We start from the raw sequence: 17198 nt of genomic DNA, 5'->3' as shown, positions 1-17198 counted from the left end.
AGTCTGCAGAACCTCTGGAAACAACAGAGCATTTTTCCCAACGTGAGGGTGTGGTGTCACAATAAAGATCATTCTAAAGATCAGCTGAGCATTTACCTTGTCCCTGCGTCTTCCTTCCTAGATAGAAAAGTACCTGACAAGGTATTGACTGAATCTGTGAATTTAGGACCAGGATTTAATGCTTATTCAGGAGGTAATCACTGAAATGCAGGGAAACATGAATAAATTCTATATCCGAGCCAGAGACTGGGAGGATTTTAAAAATAAATCCAGTAGAAAACAGAACACAAAGGAAAAGCTGCAAAATACAACGGCACTCGTGGGAACAAACAGTGGCATACCGTTAAGGAGACTATGGTGTGCTCAATAGAACCAGTTAGGTTCTATCTAACCCCTGCCTGAGTTTCTTATGCCAAAAACTGAACTATTTCAGGTTTTTGTCTAAAACTGACTTGAACTGGAATCTTGCCTTCACCATTTCTTGTCTGTATACTACCCTTCCTTGTGCCTTAGTTTCCCCAGCTATAAAATAAGGATAATAGACTAGGGGTACAACGGAAATTAAAAGAGATAGCACATACACATAATAGTTCTTAAGGCAGATGATGCCCAGGTTGCTTAATAAGTCATAGTTGTAACTGTGTTATTATCAAGTTGTACATTTAATACTGGTATACTCAGAGCATGGGGAACACTAGAGCTCCCTGGAAGGAAAATAAAATAAAAGCTTCTCTCTGGTGAAACCAATAACATCCCAGTATCAAATGCCATCTCTATGTAAAGAGAAGTGATTATGCCTAAATGGGAAAGGCCCACTTAGGGTTTTAAAAGTGAGACAAAAGAGGTGCTAGGAATCACTTGGGAAACTAATGAATCATTAGAACAGCAAAGCATCATCTCACAACTCCAATGAAGAATGAAGGGCACTGTCTGGCTAATGACTCTTCTCCGTGACTAGATGATGGGTCTAGCATATGATGAAGTAGATAGAAAAAATAGTGTGGTAGCTACTAGCTGCTTCGTGTGGTAGAGTCATTAGGCTAAGAAAATCTGATCTACCTACTATGTTTTGCAGTTTCAAACTCAAAAGAAGTGGAACCAATGCTTTTGTTCACTCTGTTCTTGCCTCTTCAATCATAGTCCCAAACCTAGCACTATTTTTAAGAGCAGTACTCTTACTAGTGGCTACAAAGGGACAAAGAAAATAATACTCATTAATTATGAATGGCTAATGGATAAAGTCAAATGAAATTAATTGTACAAATCCCAAGAACAGAAGGAAAAGGAAACTGTAAACCATGAGAGAATGGCTCTTTTTTCAGCACACCACGAGGAAGACTCTTCCTACAGATTTGCTCACATCTGAACTAGGATGCTGCTTCCCAGGGTGGTGACGGAGCGTGAAATGATTCCAGGATAGATGCACCTTCAGACTTCCCAAGACTGTCCTCATGCACATGGACCTCTACGCTTGGCATCACGCTGGGCACGTTACATGAATTAATTTATTTCATCACCACAAAACTACAAAAGACTGCCAAATAAAATATGAAAGCACCAAATGTCCAGCTAAACTTGGCTTGCAAATCAGCATCATGATTTTATTATATGTGTACCCTATGCCACACTCAAGGTAAATGTTCAGAAATACTTCTGGTAGAAAAAAAAAGACCTCAGTAAAATACCTAGTCCAGTCATGCATGCTGTAATTCTGATTGCCAGGGAATAGTGCTGTAACCATTGTGTGTGAGTAACCATTTTCTGATTGGATTAGGGGCTGGCTTCATAAGAAAGGAATTTCACTGTTGGTACTATAATTCTGGTCAAAAGTCCATAACTTGGAAAGACATAGGCCTAGGGGAGAGCCTATTGTTGTTTTGATAAATGACCATGCTGTCAATCTCCTTTCTAGATATTTATGCTTATGCCCATAAACATGGCTTACTTGTTACCCTGGTCATAGTGTAGGTTCATCACCTTTTAGCTTTTCCTGGCTTGATATAGGGCCAAGTTAGAAAAATGGTTAAGTGTTGTTTTTGGTTGAAAAGATGTTTGATGTAAAAGTTGGGAAAAATGTATTTGACATATTTATTTTGCTGGAGAATGGGAAAAACAAGTTTGTTAGTATGATAGAAAAACATTTTTTTTTTGAAGTACAAATAAAGATGGTGGTAGTGGTGCATACCTTCAATCCCAGCACCCAGGAGGTAGAGGCAGGTTGATCTCTGTGAATTAGAGACCAGCCTGGTCTACAGAGTGAGTTCCAGGACTGGCACCAAAGCTACATAGAGAAACCCTGTCTCAAAACACCAACTGATGTGGGAGTGTCATATAGCAATCTGTTGATTTCATTGGTTAAGCAATAAAGAAACTGCTTGGCCCTTTAGCTCTAGCCCTTACTGGCTAATTCTGATATCCCGATCAACCCATCTCTAATAATCTGTGAGAACGAGGACTATGAGCTGCCAAGACCCATGTTTCCTGTCGTTCTGCTCTACCTTTGCTCTGAAGACAGTTATTTTCCAAATGAACACATGCCAGTATATAGGAGGCACTCGGAAATGTCTATAACCTCAAAGGTAGGACAAGCAAACCAAGTGTTCGTGCTACAGCATAAACGGTCTAGAGGAAGCCTAGGCCCCTTCTCTTTGTACTAAATGACCAGTCTGAGTGGGCTTTTATAACTCACTTTGGAGCCGGGCGGTGGTGGCGCACACCTTTAATCCCAGCACTTGGGAGGCAAAGGCAGGCGGATCTCTGTGAGTTCGAGACCAGCCTGGTCTCCAAGAGCTAGTGCCAGGACAGGAACCAAAACCACAGAGAAACCCTGTCTCGAAAAACCAAAAATAAATAAATAAATAAATAATAAATAAAAAAAATAAATAGAACTCACTTTGGGAACTAGAATCACTAACTGTAACGAGCAGGCAGATGACATAATAGGACTCAAGATATCTGAAACATCCATGTGCTTCTAAGACCGATGCCTCACTAGACCTAAGCACCTCAGTGTGAGGGTTCTTCTGCAATCTCCCAATAGGAGCCATGATGCATTGGTGCCAGGACACTGAAAACAAAGAGGACCAACTAAAGTCACATGCCACCTTACTAGAACAACTCGAGTTTTAAATATGTATTTTTTAAAATGGGATTTTGGTTATAATTTGCTTTCTAGAAAATTTTCAAAGCATTTGGTGCTAAAGGATTGATTTTATTCATATTTTCAAGAGTCCACATATACAGGCTTTAAGAACCTACTATAGAATTTTAGATAAATCTAGTGATGTGTTTTTGAAAGTGAAGACAGCAACTGAGATTTGCTAAATTACACCTGATTTATATCATCCTTTTAAGAACTGTTTTAATAAAATGCCTTTAATTATTGTTATGTTAATGTCAATACAGGTCATCGACAAAAGGGAGAGATGCTGATTATACTCAGCTTGGGCTAGACTACAGTAGCAGAATATTTTCAGCTTTAGGCACTGTAGTTCTTGAAGAGGCAATGATGAAATTGGATTCTTCTAAAGGTGGAGTGGATGGATGGCAAAGAACACGAATGCCAATCTTTAAATAAGCCATGCAGAAACTAGGAAATATTTCAGTTGGAAAACAGCTCAAGATGAGTTTTTAAACGCTGAAAGACCATATGAAAGTAAAATCAGATTTAGTATACATAACTTCAGAGCAAACACCTCTATATGGCAGGTAAAATGTAATTTGGCAAACAACAAATCATCATTTATTTAAACATACTCCAAAATAATGCATAGGGTTGGGAGGAATGGCAGATCTGAGAAGGAACTGAGTGCTGTCCTTGGCAGTGGAATCATAAATCCTAAATTAAGTGGGTCAATAATAGAGCCTCTGACTTCTGTGAGTTGGAGGGAATAGGACCTCCATTCTGACCAGTTAGACCACAACAGGTTTCTTGGAGGAAGAGAGTAGTGTGAGTGACTTTGAAACAGAGAGTGTAAGGAAGGGTAAGGTTGACGGAAAGGACCTTATACACTGATGCAGAAGTCCAACAATGACAGAGCAAAAGCCCGGCTGAGGAACTTTATAAAAATTGGTTAAAGCAGAACAAAGTTGAGAGGAGATAGAGCTGGAAAGGTTGAATTATAGAGGAAGTTGGTTTCTAAGGCAACATTTCCTTCTTGATGGGTCGTGAGAATTTCAAGAAGATGACTGACATTGACCGTCTTCAAAGCAAGACTCCAGGGTGATGGGGGAAGCTGGACAGAGATACTGTAGCTAATGACACACACATCCAAACCCTGCTATAGGCCCTGTAGAAATCTGCTGATAATCAATTATCAATCAATCTCCTTTTAGACGGTTTAGCCAGGCATTCCTCCAGGCTACAGCTTCCCTCTGGATGCATGGTAAACGGGGAGTAATGGTTGGTAAAAGTTGTTGAGATCAATTCCCACGCTCTTACATGGTTGCGTTCCTGTCCGTCGCTGGGAAAACTATGGATGGACAGCAGGTATCATTCTTGAGTCTCAGAGACACCTTCCTACTACTTTCCTTCTCTTCTCCCCGGATCCCCCATCCTTTCATCTCATGGTATTATATCACATCACCTTCCTTCACCTCACTTCGGCCTCTTACTTCCCGGGTCCTATTTAGTTACCGCTTCAGCCCATGAACCTGACTTTCCACACTCTCTGAAACGTCTCCCTTTTCAACCACTTCAACATAAATTCAGTCCTCGGAGTTCACAGAAGTCTGGTTCTAGGCTTTCTGGTGTCACCCGACTCCGCAGATACTCGGTTCCTTACGCAAAATGCGCCGCATCTGCATCTCGGCTAACAATAGCTTCACGTATGCTTTAAATTATCTCAAGATTATTTATAATACTTAACACAATGTAAAAAAAATGCAGTTGTCATGCTGCTCTGCGTATGCAGTAGACCTCTGGAAGTCCTGCACATGCTCAGTATAGACATAGTTTGTTCCCCAAGTATTTTTGGACCACCCTTGGTTACATTTACAGATGCAGAACAGGGCCTCTGAACACAGGAGGAGAGATGTCTTTCCCATACTGTAGGACTGTAAGAGATCCTTGTGAATTATAATTTTCCTTTTCTTTATTTTTGAGACGGGGTTTCTCTATGTAGCTCTAACTGTCCTGATATTCACTCTGTAGACTAGGCTGGCCTCAGACTCAAAGATCAGGCTGCCCCTCTCTGCCTCCCGAGTGCTGGTCCTTGTGAATTCTTCAGTGGTCTTGGCCTCCAATCTATTGCATTCTATTTTCTTCATGCTCTGGTACAGCTCTTGCTTGTCATTACCAGTGACAGCAGCCTACTCTACAATATTACTACCATAGTGTGCTTCCCAGAGAACCCTTGTTTGATATTCCATATCATCTTTGTTGATATTTGCTTGTCCCCTCTGGGAACTCTGCAGAACTGATCCTACTAGCCATTCTCCACTGTTACTCTCTGGATATCTTCACTTCCTTTTTATCAAGTCTAAATCACTGCACGCACCATCTTCCTTCCATGTCCTCCGTGTCTTCAGTCTCTTCTCCTCTTGCCTTAGCAACATTGTGGTCCTTGTCTAAGGACTGTCTCATCTGATTCTATCTATATACTCACACAATTAAATAAGGTTAAAGAGAAATACAGTCATCATAGTTAGTCCTTCATTTCATGACTGTGAATCTCACTGCCCGGTACTGTAGGGTGGCAAGCAAACTCCCTTTGTTTGGAATGTTACCTTCCTTATTCCTCAGCTCCACTGTCTTCTCCCCTTGTTTGGACCGTTGCCTTCCTTATTCCTCAGCTCCACTGTCTTCTCGATTATGAGCCTGCTTCTTTACAATCAGATAAAACTGACACCATGGGAAAAGAGCTTCATCACACCAGAACTCCAGCTACAATCCGAATTTCCATTTCCACTTGTATGTCAGCATGGATACCACCCTTGACCCTACTGCACTGTTAGCCCTCACCTCTAACACGAAACCTCTCCCTTCTTTTGATGATTATCCACTCTAGATGTGAGATTCTGGAAAGAAACTCTCTCTTGCCTCATTTCTCCCACTGTTTCCCTGGTTCTTTCGTTTCTTTCATTCCAGAAGTCACCTGTTTTCATAGCGTTTAATTTGCATTCTCTCACTTTCTTTTAAACCCACTTCAGACAGGGCTTCATGACCGGCTTCACTCAACTGCTCGTATCCAGCTCCTCATAGACGTCTACTAAATCAGTGGCCAGTTCTCAGTGCTCGAGTTGCTTGACTTTGAGCATTTCACCTAGATAATCACTCCCTTCTTCTTGATAATTAACTTCCAATTAGTTTCCTCTATTGCTGTCATCTATCCTTTCCTGGCCTTCATTAGTGATTTATGTCCCTAACTGCTGATTAACAGTGCTCAGTTCACAGCCCCGGAACCCATCCCCCTTTCCCCCTTTTCAATCATCTGTCGGTATCCAAAGCAGACTGGTTCCAAGAACTATGCCCGATTCGGTTACATAAAAAAGTGCAGGTCTTACACATAACTCATGCGCTGCCCTGTAAGCTTTAAATCATTTTTACATTACTTTAATACATAATGTGATGTGAATGCTAGGTGGATAGTTGTTACAGTGTACTGTTTAGAGAATGATGACAAGAATAAAATACGCATGTTTAGGAAAGATTTACCTTCATATAATAGTTTTGACCTATATTTTGTTAAAACCAAGAGTGTGGAATGGGAGGATCAAGTGTAGAGGGGCAGGGGAGAAAGGGTGCAAGGGAAGGAATACAGCGAGAGAAAGCTAAAATTAAGGGGCATTCGAGGGCAGTATGGAAGCCTAATACTTTAGGAGCTTCCTAAAATATATACATAATATAAAGGTTATCTAAATGGAATCACCAAATTATGGGAAGAGACAGAACCCAGACTGGCTACCTCTTGTCATTGAATGAAGCTTCCAGTACCAAAATTAGGTTACATCTACTTGAGTTGTTGGCCAAAGGGGCCCCACAAGAACCCCCAAACAACCCAGGCTGCTGCCAAGACTACAGCTTGCTCTCTGAAAACTGACAGCAAGGCCACATCTCTGAGGGCCAACTCCTACACAAGTCATTGAACGTGGACACATCAAACTAGTGGCTGCACAGAGCCTTCACCCTGTACCAAGGACACCCCTACAATGTCCTTGGTACAGGAAAACAGTCTGTATGACATCAAGAGAGAAATGTAAACACCAGACCAGCCACAGACCCTTTATCCACAATGATCTACCACCGATAAGATATGCTAGAGCAATATCTTAGCTCAGGGACTTAGGGTAAAACCCAATAATACTGGTCTAAAGTAAGAAAGAAAAATAGAGTGATATAATGGCCCCTAATGATACTCTGCTCTGCACACAGGACTGTGTTCAGGAACCAACAGAGAGAGATGCTTCTTCCCATAGCAGGACGGAAAGAGATTCAGAGACCCACAGCTAGGCTTACACAGAGTGAGAGATCTTGGAACACTCAGCCCTAAACGGGATGTTACCATCAAATCCCTCCCCTCGGAGTTCAGGGAGCCCCATGGAAAAAGAGGCAGAAAAAGCGTAAGAGCCAGGAGAGGGGCACGAAGGACACCAGAGAACAAGGTTCTGTAAATCAATGTGAGCAAAGCTCCTATGACCTTACAGAGACGGAGGCAGCATGCACAGGGCCTGCACAGGTCAGCACCAGGCTCTGCATTTCCTTCACGGCTTCCACCTTAGTGTTTTTAATGGAATTCCCGAGTGTTCAAATGAATGGGTCTGTGGCTTTTGTGCCTTTTCTTGGCCACTTTTCTTTCTGTTGGTTTGTCCGATTCAACTTTGACATGGTAGTTTTTATTTTACCTTATATTTTGTTATTTTTTTTAAAAAAATGAATGAATTAATGATGAAAACCTAGTCACTGTGATAAAGGCCATCAACTGAACTATCATTTATAGCTGTTGGGAGAGGGAAAATCAGTTTTCTCCAATGGAGTGACAATGGGTATATCAGCTATTCCAGGGCCGGCCTCATGTTTAGGAGTAGTTGACCAAAATATAATGGATTCCACAAATGTGTGTGTGTGTGTGTTCTTTTATTTGGTTATAATTTGATATTCTCCTTTATTATTTTTGGGTGTGGTTTTATTGTTGATTTCTTGGTTTGAGGACATTTTGTTGTTGTGTTGGGATTTTGTTTGTTTTTAGTTGAGTGACTAGGGAGGACGAGAGTACCTGGAAGGACTTGGAGGAGAGGAATAATATGATCAAAATATATTTCAATTTAAAATTGTTTTACATAATAAAAAATTGAAAAAAGAAAGAAACCAAAAAATAAGAATGTGGAGCTTGATGGTTTAAAAGACCAAACTGTATTTCTTTCATGGTCATCTCTTTCTATCTCCTGTCTTTAAATTCAACATTTACCCTATTTATAAAACTGACTTATCAGTTTTAAATCTCATTCCCAGATTAAACTCCAGGGATATTTCTCTTACCATTCAAAAGACCTTGGTAGTTCTAATGTTGTCTCATCCACAATGAGAACCCCAATACCATTCCATTTTTCTCAAGCAGAGGAAGTCCAAAGCCTTCCCCATTTCAGTTGACTCTATGCCTATTTTCTCAAGCTGAAACCTTTGGGGTCCTCTCTAGTTCCAGGCTCTCTCTGATTATATATCCAATCCACTGGAAAAAGTCTTTGGACACACTTGAAAACAGCAACAACTCACATCTATCACCTTTCTCTTGAGATGGTCAGGAAAGGTAAACCCCATGATCAGAAACTGAGGTACTCTTTCTTGTCTTACCGGACATGTTAGAACAGTAGGCAAGAGGAAGGGAAAGCTACTAAAGATGGAGAAGCCAGGAAAGCTATGAGCGAGACACCTAAGAGGACTGAGGTTGCCATGGAAGACTAGGGACTTGCGTCTGGGGAATGTGTATGGTCCAGTGCAGTCAGAAGAGTGGAGCAGGCATCTACCGCACCATAGCCAAGAAAGGCTGATCACAAAGAACCACTGCAGAGGAGGGAGGGGCTAGAAACTGGATTAGATTAGCTCAAGAGTGACTGAGAATTGTGAAAGCAGAGCAACCAAGGCACAGTTTCTTTTCAACCTTTAGCTTAGAAGGAGGAAAAGTGCTAAACAAGACACAACGGTACAGTGTCAAATGGCGATGATTAGAACTGGCAAAGCAGGAGTCTTGACATACATCTGAGGGAACAGCCAGCAGGATATAAGGGGTACCGAGAAGAAAAAGAGCAGAGTACTCTTCCAATTGCTGCTCCAGAGAGGGGAGGTGGCCAAGGCTGACAGACACAGGCACAGGCTTGTCAAAGACAGCAGGAGGAGCTTGTCCTTGGAAAACAGAACCAAAGAGGAAGAGGGAATAAGAGGATCCTAATTACGCAAGCTCAGCAGTCTGGGGGCTTCTTGGAGGGGTGAGGAAACAAAGCCACCAGTTTAGAGGAAGAGAAGTTTGTGACTCGGTAACAGCTGGAGGCTTGGCTCCCATGGTGGCTGGCTACCATCAATAGGACAGTACAGAGAAAAAACAGAAATTGGTAATACCTATTCTAAATGACTTCTTAATTATCTTTCAACTGATTGCAACATTGCCTTGTTCAGTGGTATTTCCAGAACAATGTCTAACAAGAGCAAGAACTCAACATGTATCTGTTGAATTGATAACATGAACGAATACTTAAACAAGCCTCCTTCCAAACAAGCACATGAAACCTTTTAGTGGAAAACACAGCTGGCTTAGCAAATTTAGGAAATCAGAAATGTTTCGTAGAACCTTGAAATTGAATATAATGTCTCACTCAGGGAGATGCCAGCAAGCCAGATAACTTACTCATATTCAGAGTGGACACTTTCAGACAAGGCTTCCCCGGGTTCTCTTAGAGCAGGTGATTAGGACAATGGCTAACTCTGTTCAGTTCTCCAGGGTTTTCTGATGTGAGTAAGAGTTTATCATTCTGATTTCAGAATGATAAACTTAGATTTGAATGGCAATAGGTGGAATGTATCCTTAAGATTCTCTGTCACCTCCCCCCTTCTCTCTGTCTCTCTCTGTCTCTGTCTCTCTCTCTCTCTCTCTCTCTCTCTCTCTCCCTCTCTCTCTCTTAGTTCTGGTGACATTTGCCACTGACTGGAGTAAAGAGAAGTAGAAAAATAAGACTCCTTTTCAAAACATAAAGCAGCCGGAGGGAGGCATAGCACAGGACACTAACAGGACAATGAAGAACAATGAAGATGCATGGATGTTGTTGATGGAGGGTGTCCCTGGTGAACTCGTCCATTCATTACCTGCATGGAAAACTTTGTTTTTTCCATTAGAGATTCCAGAAGAGCTGGCTTCCATTTTTATTGACCTTCTGCCAGGTGGGAGTGAGGAATGCCTGACCACAGGCAGGCGACGACGTGACCCTGGGCGGCTTGCCACACTTCGCCGTTGATGGATTTGCAAGCGCTTTTCAGCCCCATGAATAGATAAACTTAAACCTGCAATGAGAAATAGCACCATTAGCTGAAGAGGTCAGTCTGGGAATGGCTAAAACACAGATTTATGTCCTGGCGTGAACTCCAGAGAAAAACAGCAACTATTCCTAATGTTTGTGAGTCACATCAGAATTGTGGGGTTTTTTTTTTCACATTATTTACTGGACCATGCTTAGTTCAAATGGGGACATCTCAGCTATTATATAGTCATATATTACACTTAAAAAATTCCTTCTAATCTTAGGAACATATGGGCACATTTGCATATTTTGTTGAGCTGCTGGATATCTGGAGTGTCGGTGACAAGAAACATTCCTCACGGACTCACAGAGAGGCCAGGACTGGTGATTGAACAGCCTGAAAAATCAAGAATTCCAGATCCAAAACTAGTTTTTAAAAACACCCATTGTTTACCTTTGTCGGTGGGTAAAATAGCAAGTTATTATTCAGAATATTGTCGAAGGGAAAGAAGCAAACATTTATCCTGTTCTTCCGGTCCCAACCATATTTCAAGGCAGCCAAATAGTTAATAAGAGCAATTTTTCCTGACAGAACAGCCAGATGTGCCCACGGCACAGTTTTGTGTTCCTATGGCATTGAGTTCCTCTTCCTGGCAGTGTTTGCTGGACAGTCTATGGGTTAGAACTTGTCTTCTATTTTATAATGAGGACAATCTCCCCTTTTCCTCCCATCCAAGGGAAAGTAGGGATCTCAGTGAGAGCTAACCAACTTCTGTCAATGGGTGCTATATATTTGCCTCCCTATGAATTGCTTAGGGTGAGTTTGTCCCCAAGATTTAGTTTCCAAACCCATGATACTATGAGTCTGAGTATTGGTCTTTGAAGTTTCGCCCAAGTTGGGACTAGCTCCCTGGCCCCTTGGGAGACAGGCTGGTAGGTTTTTTTTCCTGTCAGTCAATACTCTACCCAGCTGTCAAAGTCCATGGACACATGGGAATCTTTTATTCCCACGTGTCCCTTTCTTGGCCATAACTGGCACGCGGGTTTCAACCCATCTGCCAATCTTCCCCTTCACGCTCCCTGCCATATCATTCTAAGTTCCACATTTTCAGAGCACAGCCTGGATGACTCCAGATCCAAAGGACTCCAGAAGAATCCGGACAAACTGGGAGAGGGCAGAAAACAGGGATCTGGGAGAGATTTTCAGTCAACATTAGACAGCATCTGGGGGTTCAGGCTGAAAATACTAGATAAGCCACTTTCTGCTTATTATATTTTTATGGGTGACTGCTGGGGCTGAGAAAACAGGATTATGGTCCAGCATGGCACTCCTAGGTGTTACGTAATACGCCTCGAAGAAGTATAAAGTGACATAAACAAAAATAAAAATTACACTGTGGATACATAATGGCATAGGTACTTGAAACTGCTGAATCTTGGGCTTTAAAAATGTAATAATGTAGCTCATGGGGAGAACGTTAAAGATAGATGCTCTGTGAGAAGTTTCGACAGAGCATAGCCACGAGGAAGGGAAATATGCCACAGTGGAACTTTGGAAGAATCTCCAATGCTGAAACAAACCCATCCCCAATCCTCCTACAAATTACGAGTCTTCAGAGTGCCAAACAAGGGCTTGGGACATTAAATCTCTCCTCCTACAAGGGCCAAGTTCATGGGCATAAGAGAGAGATGTAAATAAACATCTAATTCAAGAAGAACAAATGTGCCGCAAACATTAGAAAATGTTGAAAAGTATAGAAGACTGCAAGGTCATATCTTGGAAATGAATCACCGTCCAATAAACTACATCATCTAATTCGCTCTTAGTTATTTTAGAAAAACAATGACTGACTAACAATTAGATATCAGCCATTCTTCTAGACCAGTGGTCCTCAACCTAGGGACATCAGCCCCTCTGGGTTAAATGATCCTTTCACAGAGGGCTCATATCAGATAGCCTGTTGATCAGATATTTATATGATTCATAAGAGTAGCAAAATTACAGTAGTGAAGTAGCAATAAACCATTTTATGGTTGGTAATCAGCACAACTGTATTAAAGGGTCATGGCATTAGAAGGTTGAGAATCCCTGCTCTAGACATTGATTTTTATCCCATTAATCTTCACCACAAATGTAGCACACACACACACACACACACAGAAAGAGAGAGAGAGAGAGAGAGAGAGAGAGAGAGAGAGAGAGAGAGAGAGATTTGGGGTTCTCATCTCTGAGCATCCTTAGAAACGTGTGAGATGCCCAGCTCATCGGATGCACTCCGTATCTCCGCACCTCTCTGTGTCCAGCTCCCACAGTCCTGCTTTGCTCTAGCTTCCAAACCTCAAGCTTCCTTCTCCTCCGCGATCTATATATAGAGAGGAGGACTACTGATTTTGTTGTTGTTGTTGTTGTATTAATCTCATATCCAGATGCATGGCTGAAGGTGTTTATCAGGTGTAGGAGTTCCCTGGTGGAATTTTTAGGGACACTTACGTATACTATCCTATCATCTACAAATAAAGGTACTTTGACTTCTTCCTTTTCACTTAATCTCCTTTTCTTAATTGCTCTAGCTAGAATTCTAATTGAATACATACAGAGAGAATGGACAGTATTCTCTTTTTCCTGACTTTAGTAGAATTGCTTTGAATTTATCTCCATTTGATGTTGGCTGTTGGCTTGCTGTAAACTGCCTTTATTATGTTTAGGCATGTCCCTCATAACCCTGATCTCTCTAAGACCTGAAGAGATGTTGGATATTGTTAATGTCCTTTTTAGCATCTAATGAGATGATCCTGTGTGCTTTTTCTTTCAGTTTGTTTATATGGTGGATCTTTGGGATGAAGCCTACTTGGTCATGGTGGATGATCTTTTTGGTGTATTCTTGGATTCAGTTTTCCGGTATTTTATTGAGCAGTTTTGAATCTATGTTCATAAGAGAAACTGGTCTGCAATTCCCTTTCTTTGTTGAGTCTTAGTGTGGTTTGGGTATCAGTGTGACCATAGCCTCATAAGATGAATGTTTCTTCTGTGTCTATTTTATGGAATAATTTGAAGAGTATTGGTATTAGCTCTTCTCTGAAAGTCTGGAAGAATTCTATGTTACAAACCATCTGGCCCTGAACTTTTTTTGGTTGGGAGACTTTTAATGACTGCTTCTATTTCATCAGGGGTTATTTGTCTATTTAAGTGTTTGTGTGATTTTGATTTAACTTTGATAAGTGTTATCATCAAATCATTGAGAACCCCAGAGCATCTACAGGAACACAGTAAGTGCTTTATATATTGGTTTAAAAGTGGGGGGGGGGGGCGCTCAGATTTCCTTTGAGTTCCCCATATCTTTTTCATTACTTAAAAATACACTAAACTGTGAGGGTTTTTTTCCATTAATAAAATCAAATTCTTAGGCGATCCCTCCTTCTGGCCCATCTCCAAGGGCCATTATTCCGGGCTGAGCTCGGGTGGGAGGGTTGTCTGAGGCAGTGATTTGCTTTCATCTAAATGTCACTCCTGTGATTCAGATGAGCTGTAGCTCTGTCCAGGTAGCAGCTACGTGTGACGTCACCCTCCTTGTCCTTTCCTGGGTAAATTACTGTTCTAAACTCTCTGTTTGGAGCGTCACCACCCATGAGCAAAACACAGGATTGATTTATTCCTAATTTTAAAAGATAACAATCTGCAGAGTAGGGCTGTTTATTTTTAGTTTTCTCCCTAACTAGCAAGTGAAGAGTATTAAGTCCAGCACGTCGCTTCTCCCAAACACGGATCAACATTGAGGTGAAAATGTTTTGTTTCCTCTTAGGTCTGGGTTGACTTTTTCCCAACATCCTGGACTTTTCTAAAAACTTCTCTCCTTTGGCTCCAGGAATACTTTACGTGAGGTTTATAAAACACGCTGGGACCCCCTGTGATGTTGGGGAGGAAAAAGGTCAAATACAGAGGCGTGTACTTAGAGAAGAGAACAGCTCGTGTGACCTTAACTTCGTTAGGCATGTTCCCATAGAGGGGACAAATTAGTGTCCCTCCATGAGGTGAACTCAGGTGGACCTAGGGCAAACGTGTTCCACAGAGCTTGGATCTCCATTCAAATTGTGTGTTATCTAGAATGGATGCCTTCTACGGAGGTTCTGAGGCCTAAAGCATCTAGGTTTCTCTAGGGACCTGGAAACTGGGCGTTTTGTGATGGCATCAGCAATAGCACACAGACCCAGCAGTATCAACATATAAAAATCAGGAAGAACTTTCTTGCCGAGATGCAGTTGTTGTTGTTATGGTTTTTGATTTTTTTAATTTTACTTTTAAATTTTGTTTTGGGGGACAAAGGCAGAGGACTGAAGAGAGGGGACTGGGAGATGAGTGGATTGGGATGCATGACGTGAAATCCATGAACGTATCAATAAAGACTTAAGATTCAATAAATCAATGAAAAGCTAAAAAAAATCAAAGAATCAATAAAGTGTTAAAAATGTGGGTAAATGTATTTCAATAAATTTAATTATATATACTCAAGTATATATGTACACACACACATATGTCTATTAATATTATTTGGCCATTAAAAAGAAGGAGCCAGGTGGTGGCAGTGCACACCTTTAATTTCAGCCCTCAGGAGGCAGAGGCAGGTGGATCTCTGTGAATTCAAGGGCAGCCTGGTCTATAAGAGCTAGTTCCAGGACAGACTCCAAAGCTATGGAGAAATTCTGCCTCAAAAAAAAAAAAAAAAACCAAAAGAAAAGAAAAACGAAAAAAAGAAGAAAATTATTGCTGGCAAGACATGAAGCAACATAAATTGTCATTTATCACTGGTGGGAACACAATGTGTTAAAGTGACTTTGGAAGACATTTTGGCAGTTCTCACAAAATGAAACATAATCATATCACATGGTCTAACAACCATGCCCTTGTATTTACTCAAATTAGTTGAAAAGATATATATATATATATATATACACACACAAAAACTCAGAAATAAATTACAGCAACGTGGCTCCCAATTGCTAAGCCCTGGAAGGAACCAGGATGTCTGTCCTTTGGTGTTGGAAAATGGAAAAAATAAAAGAAAGAAAAAAAAAAACCTATAGTACCTCTAGACAATGCAATATTATTCAATGCTTTTCTTTTTTTTTAAAATCAACTATCAATCCATGAAAAGAGATGCATGTGCCTTAGACGCACAGCTACATGAAAGGAACTAATCAGAAAAGTCCAAATGTTATATGGTTTTAGCACAAAATGATCTCCTGGCAAGTGAAAATGATGAAGACAGCAAGCAGATGAGTGTCTGCCAAGGGGGGAAAGAGAGACAAATGAGCAGAGGACAGGAACCTAGGAGGGCTCTGAAGCTCTTCTGTGAAATAGCACTGTGCTGGACAAGGAAGGCACAACCCTGAGGGAGCCTTATATAAAATATGGCCTAGAATTGATGAAGTTCCCATGTAGCTTCAAAAGGTTAGAAACCTGCCAACATTCACTCAGTCTTGCTGAGCACTTGAAACAGCCCTAAAAATCAGTTAATTTTTAAAATGTTGTTATTGAGGAGATGACAAAGGTCCTCCCAGATACTGTTACTTCATGACTGACAATTAGACAATTCAATAAAAGTGCAAGAATTGCCAATTAAGAATATTTCCATCTGCAAGTATTAATTCTAATTACTCTCAAATTAACACTAAACATTATTTCTTGTCACTTGAAAACAGAATCCTGTCCCTTCTAAGATTTATCTATTATCTTATCTCAAGAAAATTGTCAGGTATATTTAAGATTTATATTTAAAGATGTTTCAATAAGAAGTACTTGTAGCATTGGGAGAGTAAATCTATAATGATTATTCTAATCATAGTGATACTGGAAACTAGACACAGATCTGTTCATAAATAAATAATTGAATGCATTATGGTATGCCCATACATTGGAATGCTGTAGAGCAAACAAGATAAAAAAAAACAAACAAAACAAATACATAAGAAAGGAAAAGAGGCCAATTCTTTCATTGTTCTCTCCATCATTTGCTCATGGGTCATTGACTGCCTTTGTGTTTTGGACACTGACTGATAAGGACACATATCTATAAAGTGCGATGGTTAATAACAGAGCATCCTCACGGTGTTTATTCCCCCACGTCAGGTCCCGTTGTCCTCATCTGTAAAGTGATGGCTTAGTGAGGGTTCCTGGGCCTGATCCTGATCCCTTGGTTGCCAGCCCCCCTCAGTTCCACCTGTCCCAGCACTTCTTAGATCTTTTGTGCTTCTATGAGCCCTCTTCGAAGTTCACTCCTGACCGTGGCTCCTTGTCCATTACCCCTGCTTTCCCTATCATTTGCTGCACCTCTGTAGGCATAGGCATATCTTTCATTATCCACAGGAGAGTGGTTCCACAACTCCTTCCCACTCCGCCACCTCCAGGATACCAAAATATGCTGACACCAAAGGCCTTGATATAAAACGGCGTGCTAACCTACGCAATCTTTCTATGTACCTTAAATCATCTTTAGGTTATTTATAGTACCTCACACAGTATAGTTATTAAATGTTGGGCAATAATGACAAAAGAATGTGCTCAGTAAAAAATGTCATTTTCTTAAGAAATATTTTGGCCTGTGCTGGCTGGAACTGTAGACGTAGAACCTATGGCTCTGAGGGTGTTGCTGATAATTTGTAAAGTCTCCCCAATGCTTCTAGGCCCTTGCCTGTTTGATGGCTTCCAACATCCCTTCACTCAGCAACCCCTTTGCAACACGAAGAAATCTCTTTAATTA

At 41.0% G+C, this 17198-nt stretch overlaps 1 protein-coding gene across 3 annotated transcripts in view; it reads right to left on the bottom strand.

The window, feature by feature from the left end:
* The window catches only part of Ano4 (anoctamin 4), a 320973-nt gene that overhangs the window by 149446 nt on the left and 154329 nt on the right, over window positions 1–17198 (bottom strand). For all 3 annotated transcript variants that reach the window (XM_041677181.1, XM_041677189.1, XM_041677199.1), the window contains one exon: window positions 10292–10486. In XM_041677181.1, the coding sequence (XP_041533115.1) occupies window positions 10292–10486 (195 nt within the window). The remainder of the gene's footprint in view (window positions 1–10291; window positions 10487–17198) is intronic.

Source organism: Microtus oregoni, unplaced genomic scaffold (assembly GCF_018167655.1).
Source record: "Microtus oregoni isolate MIOR12 unplaced genomic scaffold, Mior012 000001F_ref0000356, whole genome shotgun sequence".
In the NCBI taxonomy this organism is placed as follows: Eukaryota; Metazoa; Chordata; class Mammalia; order Rodentia; family Cricetidae; genus Microtus; species Microtus oregoni.
Note: the sequence above shows the minus strand (reverse complement) of the source record. Positions and strands in the feature narration are given on the sequence as shown.